Source organism: Rhincodon typus, chromosome 8, assembly GCF_021869965.1.
Source record: "Rhincodon typus isolate 14 chromosome 8, sRhiTyp1.1, whole genome shotgun sequence".
Classification (NCBI taxonomy): Eukaryota; Metazoa; Chordata; class Chondrichthyes; order Orectolobiformes; family Rhincodontidae; genus Rhincodon; species Rhincodon typus.
This window is the reverse complement of record NC_063339.1, coordinates 53596557-53623624: the sequence shown is the minus strand read 5'-3', so window position 1 is coordinate 53623624 and position 27068 is coordinate 53596557. Positions and strand designations below refer to the sequence as shown.

The following is a 27068-nucleotide window of genomic DNA, read 5'->3' as shown; positions in this document are numbered from 1 at the left end:
GGTTTTGTAGTCTTGTCGACATCTTTTCGGTTTCAAAATGGTTAATCAGGCTTCATCGCCTTTTGTTGGATGAGCAAGCGTGTAACATAATCTGTTGCATTTCCAACAACTGAGGCGTTATCACTTCATCAATGCTCCCCATATAGTTATTATTCTATAATAATTTACTGCTAGTGTCATAATTGACAGAGCTTTACATTTAGTCGATCCGTAAATTTTAAAGCGAAAGATTGTCCACCCCCACCCCCCTTCAAATGGCCAGTTTTCTTTTGATGTTGGTCTGAACAGCTGAGACAATGTATTTATTTGACAGCACAGGATTATCGACAACAGAAAACGACTTAGGATAGAAAACATCCAGTGCGGACTCTTTGGTATTAGAGCAAGGACACCCAGGTTGTGCCATCTCCAGGGTTACGGTTGGAGGTAGATTCTACAAAATCTAATGGTGTTCTTTATTGGAGGGCGGGACTCTCAGCAGCTAGCCCCTATCAGAACAAAAACTTACACGGTCACATCGAAGGAGGGATCCAATAAGAACATTTGCCACAAATTACACTCTGCGGTAAACTGGAAACTCAGATTGAAATAAATAGTACCTCAAATGTACATATGAGGAAGATCATTTCAAAGTAACCGCAGCAGTAGTGACTATTCCAAACCATATTGAGTGGCTTTTGAATGGCTTTTTAAATACATAATTTCTTTCAAGTTGAAAGCAAATGACGATATTTTTCGAACTATTAACTATTTACGATTGAGATCATAGCATCCTGGATAGTTAGTTTTCAGAACCCATTGATATACAACTTGCTTGAGCAACTGTTTTCCAAAACATCAAATGGAATTTAAATTCTATTCGCCTGAGTAAATTTTAGGAGTCAATTGAACAGGGTGCGATGATACACGGTTAGCTAATTCCTAATAAGTTGGGCATGTTGTTCATCCTCAGTTTGGCCGAATAGTGATATGTAAATGATAACATAAATGAAATCGCACGGGCGATACACTAATTCCAGAAACTTCTCAAATCTGCTTTATGAAGAACTGCCCGTTATTTTCTTCTTTAATGGGGTTTTCAAATATTACACTTGCGAATAAAAACATCTCAAAAGTCAATTTGGCAAAACTTAAAGAAAGATCTTAACTTAGTCTTTACAAGGTCCGGAGCCTGTTTTTTTTTCTTTATTTTTAAGTTTTTATTGAACACACTGGATTTCTGTCCAGACGCATTGATAGATCTGGTCCAGCTCACTCAGCAGGGTTGAGTTCTGCCAGCAGTCATGGGCTAGTTACCAAATGCTTAGATTAAAGGAAGGGTCAGCTTTTTGTATAATAGAATCTTAAGTTTCTATCGTTTAAGAATAATCCACAGAAATTTTGCAGGTTACGAATACTCAGAAAAATGCCAAACATGAAATTTCAGCGGGATAATTCACATCATCTGCTCAAAGAACGCAGACTAGAATCACCAGTTTGTCATATATCTGGCCCTGTCTTTACAAACTTCCCTTAAAATTTCTCTGAAGGGTTACGAAATGCCATCTTATCAATGGGTTTACCGAACTGAATTTTATTAAATGTTATTTGATTTAACCTCACAATTAACTTCCGTCCTTGGTCGAATCTGGTCATGTTTTTTTTTAGAATAATCTACTGATCTTCAAATAATAGTGCAAGCTATGATTCATGTTTTAACAACCATTCCGCCATATTCTTTAAAAAGCTCTCTCTCTCTCTACATATACAATCTATATATGGTATCCATGACCATCTTTCGTACTTTTTTTTACTCGTTAGTCATATTCCGTATCCTCAGCTTCAGTATGCATAGCCTTACACATAACGATTTTGGGCACTTGTCTCCTCAAACATTATCATACATATCTATAGCGATAATTTTACCCTGCTTTCGTGGTATTCATTATGTTTCCACTTAAAGAATCTCGCAACTACCGTTGATCGCAACTTCATCACCCCATTCCCCTTCAGAATACTTTAAACAGTTTTTTTCTGGTACACTGATGAAATCTTCCAGTCTTCTTTGTCTTGCTTCCCTTGCTCCACAACCTTGCAAAAACCCAGAGATAAAATGCGTTAGGGGCGGGTATGTAAAGCGCCGGTGTTGTAGTCAGGTAGATATGTTAATACATCCGAACCATTAATTAATACATAAAGAGGAAAGTTTTATCTTATAGACAGTGCAATCATTGTCGCCCAAGTTTAAAAGGAGAGAATAACTCAGAAACTCAGGACGACCGGAAACTTTCTTCCCTCCTCATTCCTAAATCTTTCTGCTCGGGAGATTTTAATCATATTCATTAAACTCCAAACTAAAAAGTCCATTGGACAAAAATTATCTCGTCTGATTAGTGACATTACAGTAATAATTCCTAAATCAACTGGAATGATTTTAAATTCGGAAATCAGATTTCGACATTGAGTTGACAAGAAACAATTTTCATTTTCAAGCACTATTCAGCATTTATGCGTTAAATTTTCTCCATAATTGCGCCATCATTAAAGATTCATTTACCGACTCAATACTTATGACAAACATGCGTTGATGCTGAATCATTTATTCGGCAGCATACCTACATGATTTTTTTGTGTGTGGAGTTAATTAAGGAGAATAATTCTCTGTGCCGTTTCCTTAATCACTTGTGCGTCTATTGGAACATTAATTGCGTTGTAAAGCAAAAGGCAAAGTTAAAATCTTTCAGATAACAAATACTGTAACCTCAAGTGATAAGAACTAAGCCCATGGAAACGTGAATGTTCATTTACTCGCCTTCTCATCTCCAGCTGAGTCAGTAAATCTCCAGAAAAAGAATCATTCCATATTTCTTGATACACCCACCCCTTTTCGATTAGAATCGTAGCAACGAATCTGTATTGGAATCATATTAAACACAAACACATCTCTGCACTTTTTAACATTTCACATTTGGTATTTCTCTCTTTTGCTTTCTTTGTAATCTTTTTATTAGCATTGTAATTCGAGGTACTGACAATTTAAAAAGTTCGTGTCTTCACATAATTAGAATACATAGAGTGCAGGCCGATTTATAGGTGGTACAAATACAAATTTGAATACATTGTATGCGTCTGAATATGCTAGCACACCTTCCTTATACTTCTATTTTAGCTGTCAGAACTGCAATCAACGTTTTAGTGTACTTTGTAAGTATTAAAATAATCTCATTTAGGGATAGGAGATTTTTTTCATGCATGTTAATCTGTTGTTTGGCACAAATTAAACATTAACACATTTTGATATTGCTACAAAAGCACCAATTGTCAACCCTAGCTTTGTGTCTGAACTGATATCAAGTGCTCACATTTTCTGGTGTGCCTTTTATAGAATTATCACATCACTTTCAAATACATTCACCATATATTTCACCATACAACTTTACACTTGTCAATTTATTCTTTAATTTTGGATATCTTTCATTCCTCAATATTTATAACGTCATTTAAAATAGACACAGAAGACTGAACTGTGTTGAAAAGCCCACAATTCACCTTCATTCCCCAAACACCACAAAAGTCAAAAATGTTCTCAACATTAGTACATTTACACAATTTTTAATCTCACTCCAGTGATTAAGGCATGAATTCTGAACAAATTTAAAATATGCCACTGATAGACTGTAATAAACACCAAAAGGTTAAATATGAAACTAAAACAAGTATCAATGCACATCATGGTAAAATATTCCAGGCATTGAACAACATCACACTACAATTACACTTAAAAATCAAAAATACAACTTTGTTTTTGTCCGATAGGTGAGAATTTTTCTAACTGGCAAGTGAAAAATGCTATGAATTTAAATTGAATATAAGGGAGGTAAGTTAGTAAAAACTTAAATTATCTTAAGAAATACAAATAGTTCCATATTTTTTATGCATTGGTATAAATCTCAGAAATTCCTAGTTAAAAATTGGTGCATTTTAGAATGTTTTCTGCATGTCTACAAATTTAGTCAACATGTAATAAGACCAAGTTTCCAGGTTCCAAAAAAATTAGATTAGGATGTTTTTGGAATGTTATTTCAGTGTGGCGGTTACAACAATTGTTTGCTAAAACCAGGCTTTTTTATTTGTAGAAAGATGAATAGAATGGCCTGGTCACCAGATGTGACTACATCGTCAGACACTGCTACTCAATCAAGTCACCGTCCTGATGTTGCCTGCTCCAACCTTTTTCCTCAGGACGTCTACCAGCCGTTCCAACCTGCAAAAAGAAAAGTAGACCTAGTATTAGGAATTCATAGTCTGAAAGAGGCAGTGTTTGCACTTTGGAAAGGCTTACACGGTGGTCATTAGAAAACAATGATGCACTGTGTAACACAGACACAGCTACAGGATACAGACTCATCACTACATTTTATTTTCAAGATTTTTATCATTCTCTGAAGAGGAGATGAACGAATAAGTTTCCATGTCTTTATAATACACATGGTACATTTTCTATAGCTTTCTTAAAAGAAACTTGATTCAAGAAGCATCCAGTTAAAAATACCTCTCCTCAAAATTGTACACAAAAGAAAACTGTTAGTGAGTTGTGCAAACATTTGGATTTAATAGTTCAGCTGCTGAATACTTTTTTTTTGTTCACAATAAATTCAACTTATAAAGCATTATAATCTTTTAGGCAACAGACATGACAAGACAAACTGATTTTATTGTACTCAAGTAGTTGAAATCTGGTTGTAATATCACTGGAAATCTAATTTCTAAATCAGATATTGGAAGATTTCTGATACAGAACATATATACAGTTAAATATTTTTGTTTACATTACACACGTGCCAGCACTTAATTCAAATGCCAAACTGTAGCAGAGATTGCACTGAAAGTTGCATGCCTAAAGCTATCACAGACTATGCTTTATAGCATTTTATAGACACTCTCTGACCTATATGTTCATTTACAGTTTGCCTAAAATTCCTTAGATGGAAGTCTGTACATTGCTCCATATTTATAATGATTTATAAGCAACACCTATGCATACACACTGTTGAAAAGCACCATCTCTAATATCAGTAACAACATCTTGTGGTTGAATACAACAAGTCTGTCACAAAGCTGACTAATACAGGATTGGTGATGCAATATGACTTCTCCATGAATAGGAAAGGCTAATATTTAATGAGATATGTAACATTCAAAAAATGAGTCACCTAATTTTCCAGAATTTTCAAAACACAAAAATTGAAATGACTGCTTGAAAATGATTTGAGCATTAATTTATTTCAACTTTGGCCTGCAAACAAGGGAAAGTATTACTTTTTCCCAAATTGAAATATGCTCTGCCCTTTCCCCAATGGTCCAAAAATAAACAATTTCTCTAGATTTAGGTTTTGGGAAGACCAGCTGTAGCTTTAAAGTTCACATTAGTAATCATGAAAAGAGCTCTGTCCTCAGTGCCAAGTATGTCCCTTCCAGCAATTTATGATTCCCTTCAATGAAGCAACTTCCTGCACCATTGTGCTAAATTCCCTATCCCTCATGGTTTCTCTTACCAGCTACAACACATAAAGGGAACTTGGTTTCAGCCACATTTTTCTAACAATGGTGTTATAGAGTGTCAGATTCTCCTTTACCACATGATCTGTCATGGATTTCAAGGCTGAAGGGTCAGTCACATTGACATGAAATTATTTCACATGCATTCGTATTCTCATGCTGTACTGCTTAGTCTTATTGTGACTAGGCATGCCAGTAGTTAACAACAAGTGTTTACATCCTTCCCAAGGAACACATATCAAGTTTCCTATTACTACAAAACAGTATAAAATTAATCTCAAATAACTAATTGGGTTACAAGTTAATTATATTAACTCCTATTTTCTTAAAAGATATCCAAAAGAAAACTAATGTGAAATAATAAACTCTTGGAATAAATTGTTTACATTTCTTTTTCAGTATTTTTATTTTAAAGTACAAAAATCTTATTTGAAAGAGTCATAGCAACTATGTATATTACTGTTCTTAAATCTATGATTTTAGCATTAAATAATTTTTGTTTTTTTCAGTGTATATTTTGACATCACAATTCTAACGTCAATGCTTTCTAGCGTTATAATGAGTTTTTGCTTAAGGTAAATGGCTTACTACTCCATGCCATTATTCAGTCTCCACGTAAGCCTCCTTCCATCTTTCCTCACCTAAATCTACAGTTTTTATCATCTATTCCTTTCTCCCTCAAATGTTTGTCAAGCTTCCTCCTAAATACAACTACATTTACTTCAGCCACACCTGTGGTAATGAGTTCAAAATGCTTGGTGAAAAAAAAGACTTCATTTGATCTCCCCTATTAGATTTGTTGGTGACTACCTTACTGATGACCTCGAGGCATGCTCTTCCCCATGACAGGAACCATTCTCTTTGTATTCACTCTATCAAACCTTTCATAATTTTAAACATCTCTACTAGTCACTCCTTAGCATTTTTTTGAGAAGAGACTCAGCCTACCAATCGGTTCATACAGATTTAGCATCATTTATTTAAATCTTCTCTGCATGCTCTCCATCTATATCCTTCCATAATATGGTGACCAGAACGACATGCTATAAATGTGGCCTAAGGTTCAATACAGATTTAGCATAACTTTAATTTTTAAATAAAAACAAATTGCCTTCCTAACCTGTGGTACGACTTGTAGGGATGATCTAATTGTACTCTGAGCTCCTTTGCTCTTTTCCTCCATCTAGACTTGCACTTTCCAAGTAATGTTACCTCCTTATTCTTCCTTTCAAAATGTACTACCTCAGATTTAGCCGCATGGAACTTCATTTGTCAATTATTTGCACATCTAAAGTGTTGCTGTCCTCCTCAATGTAGATTCTCAAACCCACCCCCTAATTTAGTGTCATCAGCAAATTAGGAAAATGTATTTTTGATTCCAAACTTCAAATCGTTAATGTAAATTGTGACCAGCAGTGTCCCAGCACCATCTTGCGAAGACACCATTTCCCATCTTCTGCCATTCTGAATAGCTATCCTTTAGCTTCCACTTTCTGCCTTTTAATCGCATCTTCCATTTGCCCCGATTCCATTGTCTATTAAGTGTTATCAATTAAAGGCCTTCTGAAAATTGAAATACATTGCAATTATTTCATCACCACTGTCTATTCTCTCTGTTATCTCCTCAAAAAATTCAAAAAAGTTGGTCTAGCCTGATTGTTCCTTTTGAAACACATGCTGACTATTCGTTATTTTATTCCTTGGTCCTGGGTGTTCTTCTAATCACTTCATTAGTAAGAAAACTCGGTTATTTTTCCTACCACTATCTTTTTATCTGATCTGATACACTTGTGAAGTTTAAAAGATGTTGTCTTTTATATGAGATATTATACTGATGTCACAGCTGATAGTTCAATTATGTGTTAAAGATACCGTAAGACTTATCCACAAAAGCAGAAGGCTGTCCCATATGCGTAACAGCATTCCATTTTCATTAGTTTGAAACTTAACAGGAATAAGTTCTGATTTGCAAATTGTAGATATTTTAAATCAACCTACTCAGACATGTTCTTACACAGTCTGGAGCAGGTGGGCCCTCAACCCAGGCTTTCTGCCTCAGAGGGAGCAACACTACCAATGCACCACAAGTAGCCCCAAAAAGATGATATTATTGATCCCTGGAGCAGGTGGGACATGATTAATAGCATATTCCATTCATTGCTACTTGTGGAATTATGCTGCACTCAAGTTGGCTGCCATATTTACAGATATAGTGACAATGAAACATCTTCAAAAAGTAATTCGTATGAATTGGTTTACTGTGTTAGTTGGAAATATTTCTACAGGTGGAGGTTATTTTATAAAATTAAGTGTCTTACACTAAGAATTCAATTGTTTCAAACACAATGCATAAAATTGGGACAGACATCAGAATTTCAGAAATCATCTGATATTAATCCTCATATTTCCTAATTTAGTGGTTTGCAGTTTAACTATTGTATTGAAATGGCCAGCCTTTTTACAGTGATTGACTGGCTTTCCCAGTCCTTCAGAAGGTTAGCATCTGAAGGAGGGAAGGCCAACTAGAGGGGAAGCATGATGTATTTACAATATTGCTCGTAGGTCAGAATGCTCTCATCACTACGACAACTGACATTTGAACGTATTCTTAAAGAAAAACCTCCAGGATTGACCGCCACAGTACATGCCAAACACTGGAGCTGAAAATCAGATTTACCTGCTTTGCCAGCCTGTGCCAGAGTCCTCTCTCTCACTACAAGTCAAGCCCACCAATCTGGCTGACACTTGGATGGAGAATTCATCAATGACAAAATAGATACACACAATGTGATATTGAAGCCCAGACTTTCACCTGAAATTCTGTTACCTTGTCAATGAATTTTCTTACCCATTATTTGGATCTTGTAGAGTTACGCCGCATTGACATTCTAAGTGCTAAATGCTGAATTTTCTCAAAAATTTGGCTAAAGGCCAATTTTAGGGAGTTTCATGGAGGGTTTTTCTCCATGAGCTCTATCAGGTTTTCTCATGCAATTTTACAGTGCTCACTTTATTAACTATGCAGTATCATTCCACAGCATCATTTCTATGTTATCTTACACTCAACTACAGTGGAAATGTTCGGCATTGCTTGGACTTTGTGCCATTAGCACCACATTTAAAGCCCGGCTATGCACCAATTCAAACACTGCAAGTCAGTGCCCTTCACAATTCCACAGGAGATACCTGGCAGAGGGAAACTGGCATTATAGCTCATGTGCAGAGACCTGGAAGTCTTGATGGATGATGTAGTGGAAAGGAGAGCCATCTCTTTCCTCAAGATTGCCAGAAGAAACCACTGCAACAAACTCTGCCAGCCTGGTGTGAAGGTGCCACCTGGACCATGATGCTTTGATGGTGGGAGAAATGCCAGTGCTGCAAAACGAAGATTGATACCCTTGGGATAGATTAACTGTCAAGATATTCTTTCTGCTACCTGACAACTCACTCTAACTCTGTTACTGTATCTACCTTCCACCAAGGCGGATGGTCTCCCACTCTCACTATTCCATGCGGCAACTCCCTCAAAGTCTCTCCCCTTCATCAAACTACTAACCGTTCCTGCTCTTTGCATTTTCTATTTACTCACTCGGGACACCTCACCACATTTACCCTACCTGCTCCAACACTGCCAGCTCTCCCAGCTACTTTTGCACCACTCAATCCTTGCCCTTTTTTCATTCCAGTAGAGAATGGCTCATAGTAGGGGCAGAGAGAGCCAAGGCAGGTTTTGGGGTGGCTAATAATCCTCAGTTCACACACTATGAGCAGAAAATGATTGCATTGGTGGCAGGAGAAAAAAAAATGCTCATGTGGTGTTGATGCTGATACATCCATATCTCAGCAGCCAAGAATGATTCACTGTGGTCTCCATCACCACTGTAAATGTCTTCTTAACATGTTCTTAACATAGAAGTAGAAGCTTCTACTTCCATAGTGCAACTTATTTCCTCTTGTCTTCTGCAAGAACAAGTGGCTCGCAGACAATCTCTGCCCTGAAGAGACCAGCTGCACATTTCATCCTCCACCTCTGAGGATGAAGGCTCAGATCCCTCAGAGGGTGTACTGGCCTTCTCCATGACCTAAGCTATAACAGCTCTATGCATTAGAGTTGGGAGCACATGCTGATAAGCCCATCACTAGCAAATCTCCTCAGCTGGCTGCAGAAGGAATGCACTCAGAAAGCTGCTGGAGACCAGGCATCTGCTCAGCCCCAGGCAGAAGAGGACCCTTAGGTGATTGCTGGTGGAGAGCTAGATCCAGCAGAACTTCATGGCTGCTGGAAATGCACACAGATCTGCACTCCATCACTATGTCCATTGATGATCAGCACCAATGGCAAAGAGACAGAGGGACGAGGTACCTGACCTTAATCCATATGTCCCTTCATCACAAGGAGTTGGAGTGGAGGCACACAGCATACAGGACTGCATACAGAATCACCCCTCTCACCCCGGTCTCCTCTTAGGATACCCAAGAAGTGCCTGGCTACACTACTTCCACTCTGCCTATGACTCTTAACACTGTGCAATTTTAACTTGAGGATGGTAAACCTACAATAGGGCAGGACAGGCACAGAATTCTGGACCGTCCAGTCACAAACGCCTCTGAGGTCATCTGCTCAGATTTGAAGGCCAGAACACTCCCTCCATCGATTTGCAGGCACCAAATTTAGTGCGTACTGAAACGAAAAAGAAAACCATATCAAGGCATGCAGATGGCTTGGTTGACACCTCAATATAAACAGAATTTCAAATTGGTAAATATGTTTTTACTGTGCAACATCACCTGTCTGATTTTATAGCCTCAGCTACAAATATGAAGCTAGGGAGGCTACCCTACCTTAGTATAAGATGATGTCAGGACTCTATCATGGTTTTTGTTGGTGGTAGGGGTGTGTGCTACTGTTTCTCTAATATTCATTGTAGCATAACATTTTGTCGTGTTTAAATGTGCAAGCATCAGATGTTGCAAAGCCTTCCAAAAGTTTTTAAGGCTTGTTTTTTATGTTGTGCAAAAAGAAGTTAAAAAAAGAGAATTAACCAAAAACGCTAAATTTGCATTTGGGAATAAGTAGAGACTTCTTGCCTTTCCGGCATTAACATATTTAGTCAATGAATAATATTTTCATCTAACTCAGTTCCAGTGGAAGTAGGCATCAAATAATCCTTTCTGTATTGCTGTGCTTGACACTTCTGCACTCCATCATGGTGAAGGTGATGTTCTTCCTGATCAACATCTGTATCCTCTTCCCGGGAAGAATGTTTCACTTTCATAGTTCTCATTATGTATCACATTGCTTTCTTTACTTGCTCCAGTTGTCCAGAGCACTGCATGCAAGAATTATGTGGTGCACTTTGTTGAAAACTGTAAGGAATCCTCAGAGTTGCAAAGGCATGCGCACCTCATCTTGAGCAGGAGTTGCTTAGCCTCAGTCAGGGGTTTGCTTCACAGTGTCAATAGCCCTATGTGGAGAGGATTGCCCTTGTCTCCCGCCAGCCACCCTTGTAAGGCATACAGTCCTTGAAATAAAACAAGAACCTGAAAGTTATCAAGACATAATCATTATGGAACCTTCAAGGATACCTGGTGCTGATTTCAAAGATGTATTAGTAATGATCACAGGTGAGCTGGACATTGGGCTAACTGAACCTTTTCACGTTAATGAAGATAGTTGAATTATGATGTGGCATGCTCAATGCTGTATGCACAGTCTGTAGTGCTCTGCATCTGGAATGCTCAGGAGATGACGTGGATGTGTGGCTGTGTCCTGGAACATCATTTGGTAGGGGCACTGTACTTCGTTCATCTGGAGGTCATTCCATTGAAGACAAAAGACTGTGAGCCACCTGCACTGACTTGGCTTCCTGACGGGACATACTGTTGCAAACATTGCATTTATTGGAACTGACCGCAGATTCTGGGCTTCGAGATGCTTACATGTGTTCTTATTAATTTATGTGTCCCTTCTATAGGTACAGAGGTGATACGAGTTGCTGAACTTGGATCCATTGGTGATGGTTCCAGTGAGCTTATGTGGAGAACGTCAGAAATAAAACAGGTTGTCAGCAATGTGATCAGTCAACAGTTTGCAGCTCATGGAAGTGACAAGTTTACGAAGTCCTCCATACATTGGAATAAGGAGGCCAACAAGGTATTGCTACATGGGCCTTTAACATAGTAGACTATATTCGGATGCAATGCTGCATAAGCCTTGTTGAAAAGATGTAGTAAGAGATTGTAAGTAGTCAGATCAATTCTTTTCTCGCCACCTTTTTCTCCCCTCTACTGACCACATAATTTGAGAATAGCAGCATTACATATAAGATTATGTTTTGAGATACTTAAAGTTCAATGTGTAAGGAAGGCAGATCGAGGCCATTGTGCAGCTCTGAGATCTTGGAATGGGTCTGTGAATTGTGGACCACAGATTAAACTTTACGGTTATTCGTAATTACATCTGCTTCACAGAGATGAGTAGGATTAATCTGCAGCGATCAATGCCATGGTCAAGATTGCTAGTGCTTAGAATCTGTCATCAAAATAGTTGGTCACTGACTGAGGTACACATGCAGAACTCTGCGATTAAAGATGTCTTTAACCTGAACCATACAAATGCCTGACTAATGCCTCTTTAAGGGCCTCAAATTTCTCACAAGTAGAGCCGCTACCTTAGAAGAAAAGAAATTAATCTGCCTATTCTGAGTGTGCTGGAAGCCATTTTATATTTTCATTGTCTATTTATAATTTGAACGTAGATGGAATGCACTTCTGATAATGAGATACAGCCTCACATGCTAGGGGACTGTCTGCAAACTTTTGAGTTTCTTTCTGTCTTGATCTCCCTGTGAACCCCATCAGGTTTGAGCTCCACATGTTTCCATCCATTCCTTTTATTTAACCCTTCATCTCCCACCTTACCCCAAGCCCCAGGTATACAGCTTAGTTATGTAAAACTTCATCATATACTGCAATTGAAGCCAGGTCACTGCCGATGTCACTCCCTTCCTCCTTTGCTCTCTTGTCTCCCACCTTTACGTGTAGTGTTACCCCCTTTCACAGTTATTGCTCCTCTGCAGCCCACATGCTGCATTCAAATCCACACTTAATTATCCCAAGGTCCACATCCCATCAGTAGCACCTGATTAACGCCCCCCTGACCTTCAGTGCATAGACCCTTAAGACTGTCTATGGCCCATTCCCTGATCAACTTGGAATGACAGCTCTTATTGACGATCTCAACTGCTCTTTTTTGCAGTTCTAAAACTGAGTTAAAGCTGAGCTCTGGACTGATTTGACTGGTTGGACTTGACTTGCAGGACTGAGCGCAGCTCACACATTAGACTAAATGAGGCTGATCCTTTGACCTTGTCACCCTGACTGACCATGTCCAAGCTCCTGGACTGAGATCTAACTGTCTTAACCGACTGTCCTGGTCCCCCTGACTGATCTTCCATTGACTAGGTTAAGGACTACTATCCTTATTGTTTGAGCTATGGTCATCAGGTTGAAGCACATTCAGTGTGTTTGCTGCATTAGCTGTTGGCAGATGTTGGAAATCTGAAACAAAAACAGAAATTGTTGGAGAAATTCATAAGGTCTGGCAACATCTGTGGAGAGAAAGCAGAGTTTTGAGTCCAGTGATCCATCTTCAAAACTGATAGCTGCTAGGAAAAGGTGGTATATATGCTGAAGACAGGAGTGTGTGTCTATGTGTGCTGTGTTTGTGTGTTGTGTGTGATGTGTGTGTGTGTTATGTGTGGTATGTATGGTGTGTGTGTCTGTGAGTATGTGTGTGCTGTGTGCGTGGTGTGTGTGCGTGCGCGTGAACAAGTGGATAGGTGGAGATGGAGCCTAGAGAGAAAGAAAGATAGTCAGGCAGGCAAAGGAATAGATAATGGTAAGCCAGAGAGAAAGACCATAAGGGGACCATAAGTAGGTGAAAACCGGTTGGCTGTGCTGAAAACAATCTGTGTCAATGACTGGTTTGAGGTGTGGGGTCAGGTAAAGGACATAGAGGAAGGTGTTCAGGTTTTTAAGATTATTGAACTTGACATTGAGTCCTGAAGGTTGTAGGGTCCCTAAGCAGAAAATGAGATGCGCCGAATGTCACTGGAGCACTGGAACAAGCCTGAGATGAAAATGTGGTGGTGTGTTGAAGTGGCAGGCAACTTAAAACTCAGGATTAATTTTGTGGACAGATGTTGGTGCTCCACAAAGCAGTCGCCCAGTCTGCATTTCATGTCCTCTATATATAGAGACCAGGTTGTGTCTGCATTAAAAGCCAAAGCTGTGAGCATCCAGGTAAGTGCAAAGTGAGCGAGCACTGACATCCCAAGATACAACTTGTTCTGATGTATAAAATGGATGTGTGTCAGTGTGCACAAATTGGTTTGGCAGCTGCATTGGAATGTAGGTTTCGATGAACTCCAAACTGCCATACTGAAATGGTGAACTGTATTATAAGTGAGTCTAAGATGTCCTATGATGTGTTGAGTATGGTGCTTTGTTGATGCCAACCTCCATAGAATGTGTTTTCAGGTATTGGGGAATGCTCGCCAGGCAACTGCCTGGAGAAGATGACAGTGAGCTGAAGCCACCAGGTAGGCACTCTGACTTTTGTGTCATGAATTGGAGGCATCCAATTTTTCTCCACTGTCTGGGAAAATAGTAAATTGCATAAAATGAGGAGATTAGCCATCAATGAGACAGTAATGCATGCAAATAGCCACCTCGGTGCTGACTAGTGAAATTTGCATCTAGCTGTTGAAAGCTAATGTGGGAAATCAGACTTTGTTTTAACTCTCAACTTGCACTTTTTTTTCATTCTTACCATATTATCCCAACTTTCTGACCATTGCTCATGTTATTCAAGAGTTGGGAAAATTCTGCCCTACTTTACGTTATGATCTGTTTGATGTTATGCTATTTGTCATTGTGTGCAGAGTTCTCAGCCTTCAGTAAAATTGAGGTTTTATGTTGGCATAACATTGTGTCAAAGTGGGCAGTTTGCTATGGACTTAATGTAACGGAGTAATACCGTACCAGTCAGTATTTGAATATCAAGACTTGGAAAAATAGCTCCACCATCCACTAACTAAAAAAGATACAACCATCCATTTTAAACGAAGGCACTTTCGTTTTGGTGGCATAGCTCCAGGAGAACAGCACCTGTGATCATCGAGTTTCAGTCTCCAACTTTTAATGTTAACAACTGGATGACAAGTATAAAAAGATGTTCATTTTCCATATCTTGTACCTTTGCTTTCTGGGCTTATGAAAAGATGAGCCTTGGGTGTCATTGGTTGTGCGGATTTAATATTTTTGTTAGTGTGCACATCGCAGCTGGAATATCAGTCAGTTACTGATGTCACTCTAATGTGATACAAGTATTTTTAGTGATGCTAGTGGATTACAAGTATTCGCTATTAATTTTTGATTAGATTTTAATATATTCTAAAATTACAAATATGTTAAGACTGCTAGACTTCATAAGATGGTTATGTTTTAATCTTTTAAAATCCAAGGTTAAACAGAATGTCCTGATATTAAGGTTGGAGTGAACTTGTAAATTAACTTGTCCTGGTGATAGGCCCATGTGACCTAGTTGCCCTGGGGACAGGGGTTTAGGTCAAGCCCCATTGATAGTCAGGTGCAAGCTTTGATATGTGAACACAAAAGAGAAGGGAGCTTTTCTTGCTGTTTTCAAGCCTACAGACTCTCAGGGATAGTAAGCCCAAAAGCAGGTACTGCTGTGTCAGGCAAATGAAAAGGTTTACTTTTAGGTTAATCATCAAACAGTGCTGCTAAAATGTAATTCCTATTGAAAGGCACAGAGCTTGTTGTGGATAGTCAAAGTCTAAGAATCACCAATTGGTATGTTGCTGCTGGGAGTTCATCAAGTGAGGAGGAATTTGTTTAAAAGGACACTGGAAGATTCACCATGCAAGGGCAGGAACAGGATGTTGAAATGCTGAGAGGCATTTGGGAGGGATGTAAAATTGAAGACAGCATTTCTGGTGAGAATATGCTATGAATATAAACTCGGACTGAGAATTTTGGTTAAGGAGTTATTGGGGAATAGATTTGAAATTAGTACACCAAATTCTGTTAACATCATCAATACATAAAATGACTGGTTGTAAAGTACTTGGGTATTGCTGAAATAAAAATACACTCTATCGAAGCTTTACATCCTGCACTATTCAGGATAATTCCCAAGAATATCAATTCAAGGGAAAAACTGAAATTGGTACTGCACAAGCGGAGAGTGTTAATTGGTTGATAGGTGAACTCTAATGGGGGAATCACCATTGAGAATGCACCAATTAATGATGATTGACCGTTAACTCCTAGGCTTGTTAAATTTTAAACCAAGCATGTTCTATAATTGGGCAACATTTGCTGGATAATTGAGTGTACGAAGAATTATATTGGCAACCCAATTTAGGATTTTCACTTGGGCTTGTACTGTGGCACATCCTGGAAGCTACAGTTATTGATGCACAGGGTGTTGTTCTCCTCAGACAGAAAGAAAATGTACATGCACAGCACCAGTTTCAACTCAACAAAATAAGTGGCAGCCATTTATTGTTTCATTTCTCAGGGCAATTCCCTGACCAGAGTCAATCAGTCTGGTCTAAAATTTAAACAGAGGTCGGTGGCAGTTAACTGTCAGTCATCTTTAATTGGTGCATTCTCCATGGCAATGTCTCTATCAATCACAGTCTGCTTGCCAACCATTAGCACTCTCCTCTAGTGCAGTATAAATGTTGGTTTTCCCTTTAAATTGGTATTATTGAGTATCGTCCTGATGAACGCAAGATGGAAAAAATTGACAAAAATCTCTTTTCCAGCAATATTTAATAAGAGAAAGAGAAAGAGAATTCACATAGTACTTTTCATGGAACTGGCAGAACTCCCTACTTTTCAGTGAATGGGACCTCAGAATCTTCTGTGGCCACCAGAATAGATGTCTCAGATTAGTGTTTGAACTGAAAGATGGCACTTTTTGACAATGGAGAACTTCTTCCAATGAAGTGGCTAGATGTAATTAGATTGGAGTGATGCTTGAACCTATGATCCACTGACTTAGAGGCAATGGTCCAGATGAGAAGCAAATATTGGGATGCGACAATAGAGGCAGTGTTATGGGCCAGACAAAACCCCCTCAAAATATATCAAGGAGATAGCCTTGACCCTTATATTCTATTTTATTTAAAGGCAAATGTAAGCGCTGTGTTCCAGATGTAATTTGATTGTTCCACTACTGGGCTTTAAGCAAAACAGACTTTATTCTTACAACAGATGAAACACAAACAAAAAATTGGCATAACTTTAACTCTATTGAAATACTTAATAAATTCTTATTTAACTACTAATCATCGACTGCTTTAAATATGCAAATTCAGCAAAACAGCATCTCCTCACATGCTATTTCCTTATAGTACAGGAGAAAGACACACTGAAAAAACAATCTTGCAGAAGAGAGAGAACTCAAACTTTTTTGATGATCAGGGCACTGAGGCATCTGAGAAGTTGACAGGATTGGGGTTTTCTCCAGGGTCAGATGGTGCACTTGTTGGATTGGTGGTGTGCAGGGAGAGGTGGACGAAAAGGAGATGAATAAATAATTAGAGGTGGCCTTGTTAATAGTCAATGTGCAAAAACAGAACAAAATATATTTATTTTGTATTAGCTGTTTTCAGCCTTAACAATGGCCTTATATTCTAATTTTGGAAAAAAAAGTAAATCAATCAATTTTCCTGAACTAAAATTTTCTCCTTTTGTCTGGCTGTGGCCATCTTATAATGATCCTGTTGCCAAGATACTTACCCCCATAATTGAAGTAAACTCTGAAGCAAAACTGAATTGTTTTGTAAAATCTTTGAACAGAACACTATTACTTTTCTTAAAAAGCTGTCGAAACCTCTTTGTCTTCCCCATTTCTATTCCATTCCACCTCTCCTACAAATTCAACCAGCAAAGAGATCAACCAACTGAGTTTGTCAGAAGTCTGTTTGCTCTGTACTAAGAACCTTTAGGTGACCCTTTACAGAATCAACTAGCTGTGCTTGGAGAATTGCAGATGGTATGCTTAATTAACAACACTGTAATGCTGAAAATAAGTTTATTTTCCTGCAGTTTATTCTTTGATTGTTGATAGAATTTAAATGTATATATACACAGACATATGTGCACATACACATGAGGATATAAAGAAATACATATGTATGACATTGAAGCCAAGGGACACTATTGTTGCAAAACTCTCTAGATATCCTTGAAAGATTATAGAACTAGTCTTCCTAGCTTTAAGCTGCAAACATGATTATGAATAGGAATTTTCAGGCTTCATGCCACTTATGCCGATAGCACTCGTGTATCGTCTAATAGACTGTGGATAACCAATACCAAGGACTGATACCAAGTCCTTCTATCAGTTTCCTGATTCATTTAAAATACTTGTTACAGTGGAACGTATTTGTAGAATTTGTAAATGATTATTATTTTCTTGGTGAACAGACTAACTTTACAGAAATTGGTATTAAATCACACATTTGCAAACCATCAAAATAATTTATTGTTGGACTATAAGATTTGTTTTGTATTGAAAATTATTCAAGAATTTTCCATCAAAATGTTGACAAATAACCTTGTGTAGCTTTATGTTACAACCTGGATCTGACATTATATTGATATTTAAGGCATCTGAGTTCTAAAAATCAGGAGAAAACTGCTAACCTAGACGGTAATGATACAACATAGCAGTTACATTACTACTGTTGTCAAGCTAACAACTCCTAAACAGCAGTTTCTTTAGGAATACCGTTGGCATGCTGACAATGAGCATAAGCAAACTATTTTGACCTTAACAGGAAGCCAGAATTATGACAAATTAAAAAAAGTAAGTGAAGTTAAATGAGATAAAGCACTTGAAACATGAAAAGAATATTTCACAGAATTTTTGCTAGAGGGGATAATACTAATTTGCTATTCAACTTTTATGGTATAAACAACATTCCACAGGATTTTGAACTCATGCTAGGACACTTAGTAAATTAAGGGGACATGGAATTGACAAATTGAATTGCCATGCAATATGGATCAGAAATTTCTTGTGAGTTCTAGCCTCTTAAGCATTCATGATTATAACTGCTCCACATTTGTGTTTATGCACAAAAACAAAGTTGCTGGAAAAGCTCAGCAGGTCTGGCAGCATATTTTCCAGCAACTTTGTTTTTGTTCCTGATTTACAGCATCCGCAGTTCTTTTGGTTTTTATTTGTGTTTATACAGTTGCCTAGGTGTGAAAACTTTGGAATTCCATCCCTAAACATCAACCTCTCTAAATACCTTTCTTTCCTTAAGACACCCTTTAAAACCTCTCCGTAACCAAATTTAGGTAATCTATTGACACTTTATAGGGCTTGGAGTCATATTTTGCTTTAACATACTTTTGTGAAGCCCCTTGGGTTATTTTAAAGGCACTACATAAATATAGTTGTTTAATCATCAATTATTTTGAGGTGATAAAAGGAGTACAATTAATTAGAGATCATCATTCAAATTCATGTCTAAAAACTTGCATCCGAATTAGTCTCCAAAAACAAAATGCTGATGAGAGCCAATTGAGCCAAAAATTAAAAGTTTGTAAGTCCAAGCCCTATTTTATAATTTGAGAACATAACTTAGGCCAATGGTTTACTATAGTATTAAGGGAGTATTGCATTGTTAGGGATACTACATTACAAATGAGATATTAAATTAAGATATTGTCTGCTCAGGTCAACTTAAACTTTTGTTTCTTATATTTACAGTTACTGAAATTTGTATTTGCTTTGAAATGTCACATCAACAAACATCTGCACTAAAGCTCAACATAAATGCAATCCTTGAAACATGGTCAGTCACTTGTTATCTGGCCAAATCCAAAATCTCTGAATAACTTCATACTCACAAATGCTTCAGAGTGAGGAAAGACAGCCTGATGTATCATTCAAAATCCTTTGAAAAAACACTGAAAATGACATCTGTAACTCTATTTCTCTCAACTATATTAAGTAGCTGATTACATAGAATAGTTGAACTGAATAGAATAGCTTGATATATTCATTGATTGATAAGTGATAATATGAACACTCAAGAGTAGCTCCAATCCAAAGTCTTCCAAAACTTTGTATAATGCTTGTCATCCAAGACTGGAAACTTAGCAAGAGTCAGGGATTTCATACAACTAGCCAAAATAGCTAGCACTGATCTAAATCTTGTATCTGCTGTGAACTGTTAGAAAAGAAATTCTAGAAAAATACACAGGCCAATATGAAATGATTCCTCTGCCGTTTGAATGTTGCCTGGGCTTAAAACATTATTTTGATAGAACAAGTGTATAAATTTGTATGAAATTCCATGAGTTTAGAAGATTGAGGTGTGATGAAACTGAAATGTTGAAAAGTTAAAGGCATTTGATCGAAAAATGGTTTCCTTTGATGGGGAACGCAGTACTATACGATACAAACTTGAAATTAGGGCCAGACCATTGAGAAGTGAGATCAGGAAATTCTGTTATACAAACAATAGTGGCAAACTGGATTTCATCCACTGAAGAACTGCGCTAATTGAAGTGCACGAGAGATGATTAATTTTAACTAGCTAAGGTTACCAAACAATTTCCGAACTAAGCTGTACATTTGCATGACTGTAAAACAGCATGAAAGGTACTGCATACACCTTGTTCTGATACAAATAACATATTTATTTGGTTACAGAAAAAGATTTAAAGAAAAAGCATACCGAAAAGGTTGTGCATAAAAGCTAAATTTTAAAAGGAAAACTAGTACCAAGGAACATGGATCAAAGGTGGATGAATGCAGTTTAGATTACTGACTAATTAAATGGCTGCAGTGGCTCAATATTTCTAGTGTTACAAAGCATTACAAAGTATTTCCAATACAGAATAGGCCACTTTGTATAACAGGTCCAAGCTGTCGTTTTTGCACCATTCAAGGCTCCTCTTGCTCCTCACTATTTAATCCTATCAACAAATCCGTCCGATCTGTTCTCTCTCACACAAATCTAGCTTTTGACTGAGTCCATCTATATTATTTGCCTCAACTGCTTACTGTACAGGAGTTCCTATCTCTACACTCATTTGGAGTAAAAAAGTTGCTCTTGAATTTCCTATTACATTTTTACTGACTACCTTATATTTACGACCTCTAGCTCTGATTTCATTCACAAGTGGAAAAATATTCTCTATATCTAACGTGTTGAATCCTTTTATTATGAAAAAACTGCCGTCCTGGTCATCCACCATTTTTAAATTCAAAAATGAAAAGATTAGGGCTTTTCTATCTTTTTAAAATCTGTCAGCTTTGGTATCATGTAATTGTGCCCTAATACTGTTATTAAATATTGATTCAGTCTTAATTGGAGTACTGTTTACAATTCTGGGCACTGTAATTTAGTAGGATGTGGAGGGTGCACAAAAGGTTTATGTGGACTACACCGGGGTGACAGACATCAATCATATGAATAAGTTGAAGAAGCTAGGATTGTTCTCATTCAAGAAGATTGAGAGGAAACTTGAAAGAGGTGTTTTAAATCATGAGAGGTCCAGATAGAGAAGACAGGAAGAAACTGTTTGAGTGGTCATGACAACATGAGTGGTAAGCCTCATCATCACAAGATATCCATTCTTACTTCTGTTGTGACCACCTGCCTTGTAGAGCTTCATTGGAGCTGAATATTGAGTAAATGGTATACTCCCTATCAAGAATGAGATGGATCAAAAGTATGAGCACTAAATACTATGTGCATGCCATCTAGTACACGTTGTACATGGGATAACATTCTGGGGACCCCACGTAACTCCAGACCCACAGCAATGTGGTTGACCCTGAACTGCCCTCTGGGCAATTAGGGATGGGCAATAAATGCTGCCTCGCCAGCAACGCCCTCAGTCCATGAATGAATAAAAAAAAAGTTGACACCATCACGTCAACACAGTAACACGTACCAGCTCAAAACGGGTGATGATTATTTAACCAAGGCTCTCTGAAAGGGTATCTTGGATGATCCTCACAACCATTGATTATTATATATGGAAGTTGTTATATTCATAGCAACAGACAAAGCCGACTGTAGTCGATTTTGGTTGGTGGTCTTTACGTACCAACTATATCTATGGTCAAGCATTCTCCTCTGATCCAGAAGTCTTCACGGAGACGTTCACAGGATCTGTGCGGCCTGTAATTTCCTTACTGGTGTACAATATACTATATAGCAACTCCTCTAATACGTGCTGCTACTCACTCCATTCATTCATTTTTATTGCTTCTCCTCCTCCATTTTAAAATTGAAAACAGAATGTTTTTTTCTTAAATTCAAGACAGGCACTAGCTTAGTGCCCCTCAGTTCCAAGTGACAAACCAGCTCAATCCAAGGATAAGGCAAAGGAAGAACTACTTTAAATTTCTTTTTGAACCATCAAAGTTTCTTCAGGCTGCAGGCTGGAAACAGATACAACTCTTTGTACATCATTAACTACCCTTAGTTCAATGGGAAATCAAATGTTCGGCACTCCAAGTGTTGTTTCTCAACACTCGCAAGTACTTTAACCACCTCCCAGCAGTATCACTGTGTGTACTTGGTACTGGAAGCCTTATGGAAATTATAGTGCTGTTGTTATGAGCAGAAATAAGTCTAATCCCAGAATTAACTTTCAAAATAACCATTTCTAAGTCCTAAAGTTTCCAGAAATTACAAACCAGTTCTGGACTTTCATGTATTTGCATTGAGGTAATTTTGTCCCCCACAAATTTATAAACGTTTTATTCTGAGACTGAGAGACTGTTAAATTTACAATATGTTGAAAATACAATTTTCTCCGATTAATTTTATACTATTTTTTGAACAGTGCAAAAGTGACATTGAACATTTCCAGACCTTTTTTTCAAATCGAAAACAAATAAAATTTCCAATTGCCAAGAAAAAATGTAGATAAGAGGAATAAATTATGTGGTGCAAATAGTGACTTAGGAAATTTTGTTAAAATATGTCAGAGTGTTTTATATATGCTGAGTAAATTTGAAGTTGGTCAGCCAATGTAACACATCAAGACCTCAATAAGGTCAAAACATCAATAAGGTGGATACTAATTAGTTTGGATTTGAGGCACGTATTGACTTGAATGTTGGTGAGTGATCTGTAAGGTCTACTTACGTTTTAAGTAACACCATTCCTAAATCTACTTAAACTACTAGAGCTTGCAGTTAGGACCCTAATCAAGCATCAGATCTAGGTGATTACATAGAAAAAGTATTTACATTGTTTCATCCATTCACTTTCTCAGGTTTTTTAAAAAAATTGAACTTAAATTATTTTGTAATAACAATATGACAAGTAAATAAAACGAATCTGCTTTAAAAGCATTGGGCATATAAATTATTAAGAAATGAAAGGTTCATTTCCTTTGTGTATAACTGAACAGAAAGCCTGTTACGTTAAAAAAAACGCACAACATGTCCTAAAGTATTTTCCATTCACTGAATACCTGATAATGCAGCAAGCTCTTAGCAGTATATTGTAGTATAAGCTTAGGTAATTTTCTCAAATCCAAGCAAAGCCTAAACGTAAAACTTCTGATTTAAGGACAAGAGTGCTGTCGACTCAGCCAGGCTTTATACTGGAAGCATTATGTTGCTTTTAGTATCAATAGATTCTTCAGAAAACGTGCAATAAACAAAATTCAGAATTTCTGTAGTTTTAGAACTTGTTTCGAATGTAATCAACAGTAAATCATAAGAATTTAGGATGAATGCATATCTTCCTTTATTAAAAGATTTTCAAATTACATACTTACTTCTGAACTTTTTCACTCAGTTGGATTTTGGCTTCCAAGGCTTGCTGCAGTTTAATCTTCATGTTTGCCTGTTCTGCTATAGCCAGTTGTAACTGGTTTGCTAGATCTTCATTTTGGTGGTGCGTGGCTGACATCATGCCCTTGCTAGTGCATAAAGCATCATCATAAGTGCCTAGCGCGGTGTTGAACTTGTCGGTGACACTAACCTCTTGAGATAATGATTTGTGTAAGCTGAAAGCACATAAATAAATAAGACAAGTTAACTCTTCCTTTTTAAATTTGTGAGCTTAAATTATTTATACAGTATATACTGTCACAACCACATACCAGGCATGTCCTCAGAGTGGTAACTGATCTAAGAGTGTGTATAAGCTCTTTGTAGTTTCTTTTAATTAGATTATTTCAGTTTAAACAGAAACAGCAGCATAATATTATGCTCAAACAAGATACAATGTTACTTTATTACACAACAATTGTTGGAAATTATGCAGTAAGAGCTGATAAAATTATTGGCTAAAATATAGATAAAAAGATTTAAGTTCAAAAAGAATAATAGATATGTATAAAGATGAAAGTGTGATCAGTGTCTACTATTATTGCAAGCCTGGTTTGATTGAAAATTCTCTTTCTGAAGTAGACTCATGGAAACATGGAGTCAAATTCAGCAGCTGTGGTTGGTTCTGTCTTTGAATAATCAAAGTTTTCTTGTTGTGGACTTAGGAGGTGTTATGACCAGTCCTCAGGTGAGGTTCCAGATGGGAGATCTCAAACTGGTAGGCTCTAGGATGAGGCGGGAAGAACTGGTAGACATAAACCCTCTTAGGGTAGTCAGGACTAGGTTAATTTTAAAATTTCCCTTGTGGACATCTTTCTCCTAGACCCAGATTAACTGTTTTCTTGAATTAACAGGAGGGAGTTTATTAATCACTAAATTAGGGAAGACAATGGCCTAGTGGTATCATTGCTGGACTGTTAATCCAGAAACCCAGGTAATGTACTGGGGACGTGGGTTTGAATCCCACCACAGCAGATGGTGGAATTTGAATTCAATAAATATCTAGAATTAGGAATCTAATGATAGTCGTGAATCCATTGTCAATTGTCAGAAAATCCCATTTGATTGACTAACGTCCTTTAGGGAAGGAAATCTGCCATCCTTACCTCGTCTGGCCTACACATGATTCCAGAGCCACAGCAATGTGGTTGACTCTTAACAGCTCTCTGGGCAATTAGGGATGAAAAATAAATACTGGCCTAGCCAGAGATGCCCTCATCCCGTGAATGAATAAAAATAAATGCAAGAAGAAATAGTAATGCACATGCAAACAGAATAAAAATAAGAGAGTACAAAAGTAAAAAATGACTTCGGGATCAGTCTCTGAATTAGTCGTGAAGAAGGGATAGTTGAATGATATGTCTGTAGCACTCATGTTGGTAATTGAACAGTCAATTTCAAGATTCTTGGCTTTGTAAGTTGATTGAAATGTTTTAATCTGATTTTTTTTGGCAGTGGTTGATTTGGCTAATTCAGAATGAGAAAGGGGTTTTCTTTATCTGTGGTGCAGATAGCTGTTTTCAGAGTTGTGACCTGCATAGCACACTAGAACATCAGAACATCAGGCCATTAACACACACGCGGTTCAGAGTTAAAGATCACTTTTAACCCTGTCCCTGTGAATTTTTGAAAGGAGGAAAATCACAAATGTGTCTCTCACCCAGACTGCTGTTGTTTTTATAACCTTCAGGTTCACAGTCTGACATAATTCCAGGAGATTACAAATTCAGTTTGTAGTTTTTTTCTTTTGAAGCTTTGTTGACGCCATGTCATGTATGATATTCTAACTCTGTCTCTATCCAGGCAGCCACTGAATTTACATCTTCAGTTGTGGTCATGACAAGATAGAGTAGCTTCAGGGAATAAGTGAAAGGCCCCTTTTCTTACGGCTTCTGCTAGCACTCAAGTTGAAAACTGTCTGGATTCCTTTTCAGCAGAGTAAAGAGGTGGTCTGGGCACCTTCCTTTGTAACTGCTGGTATCAAAAAGAAAATCTAATTCTAACATACAGTCCATAGGTCAGCTGAGAGAAATGGCTGTAGCTGTATTCACAGGATTACCTGAGCTCCTTGCAGAAAATGGTTATTGGCCAGACATTTCACAATTCAAATCTTAAAAATGGCTGCAATGCCATGCTTCCATATTAGGTACTGGGTTAGTCCAGATCTGGAGTGTATAACCACCCATTGTCTTGTAGCAGAGGTAATTAAGTTTTTGTTTTAAATGACTCTGATTCTTTCAGGTTTCTGGTGAGATAGGAAGAACTGTTCACATCTTCAGGGAAACCATTATCAACAAGCTTTTGTTTATCCTTGGAAATATTCTTTAATTTTTAAATTATTTTTAAACAACCTGGTTCTAATTGCAGTTGAATCTGCAAGGGAAGACATGAGACTTCAGGGAGCCATTTTGTAAGATGTCTTCTGTCCATTTGAAAAGCAGATTCACTTTCTTTAGAAAATATTCATGACAATACCAAATATAAATTTACAACAAATATAAAAATCAATGCTTAAAGAGCATTATTTATATAAATTATGGAGAAGTGAAGTATTCCTTTACGTTGACTATAAACATTAAAAGAAGATAAATTGAACTATCTCAGTACTTGAGAAACTACTTTGGCATTGGATACAAAAATTTTTTTCACAGACACCAATTTAAAACTGAAAGCAATGCCTCAAGATGACTCAGTCGTCACTTAGGCAAAACATGTAGCAAAACTTTAGCTTTAAACACTTCTAAAATACTAATCAAGTGAAGGTTATTGTGGCATTTTGCATATCTTGTTTAACTTTATGGCTTCTTTATATGAACACGCTTTCAAAAGTCTTGCCTAAGACATTACACAGAGTCAGAGTTGAAGAGTTAAACTGTGAACAGTTTAGATCTGTTGCCACTTTCTACACACGCTAAACAGACTATTATGAGAAAGCAAAACTTTAAAACATTACAGGATGTAAACAGACATGCAAGTAAATCTGTTAACTCTACATGAGTATCTTTTCTCCTTGGTAAACAAAAGAAATCAGAGCATGAGAAGCCATTTGAATTCTCAAGCCTGCACTGCCATGTAATAAGATCATGACTGAGCTGAAAGATTCTCAACTCCACTTTACTGCCAGCCATCTATAATCCTCGACTCCTTAGTAAAATAGGAAGCTGTCAAACTTAAATGGATTCATGGGCCAATCTTTAAATGTGCTTTTAATCCTTGCTAAAGATTTAGGAACCTCTAAGGGACAAAATTCCTCTTCAAGTCCATTTTGAATAGAAAACACATTATTTTTAAACAGATAACATCTGCCACCCTGTCCTCATCTTTGTTACTTCCTCAAAGCCATGCTGTCCATCACTAATAAATTCAAATTTTTCCAAATGCGAGTAAATCCTATCCATACGAATCTTCTCCAATAATTTCCCTACCTGACATAAGGCTTGCCGGCCTGTAATTTCAAGGAATATCTGTTTCTCTTCTTAAACGAAAGAACAACATTGGCTATTCTTCAGTACTCTTGGACCTCTTCTGTGAATTAAGAGGACACAAAGATTTCATACAAGCCCCAGCAATTTCCTCAACTTCCTACCTCAGCATTCAGTGATAGATCCCATCA

The 27068-nt window shown here is 37.4% G+C and overlaps 1 protein-coding gene across 2 annotated transcripts in view; it reads right to left on the bottom strand.

Annotated features, from left to right (window-relative positions):
* Positions 1 to 2967: 2967 nt before the first annotated feature.
* The window catches only part of mipol1 (mirror-image polydactyly 1), a 334335-nt gene continuing 310234 nt past the window's right edge, over positions 2968 to 27068 (bottom strand). The window contains exons 9-11 of one of the 2 annotated variants that reach the window (XR_007262721.1): positions 23401 to 23631; positions 10096 to 10219; positions 3016 to 4243 (exon numbers count right to left, since the gene is read on the bottom strand). Coding sequence is in view for 1 of the 2 variants with exons in the window: in XM_048600410.1 (XP_048456367.1) it covers positions 4177 to 4243; positions 23401 to 23631 (298 nt within the window). In the remaining variant the exon portion in view is untranslated. Of the gene's footprint in view, positions 4244 to 10095; positions 10220 to 23400; positions 23632 to 27068 lie in introns of both variants that reach the window. The other variant, XM_048600410.1, reaches the window with a different exon arrangement.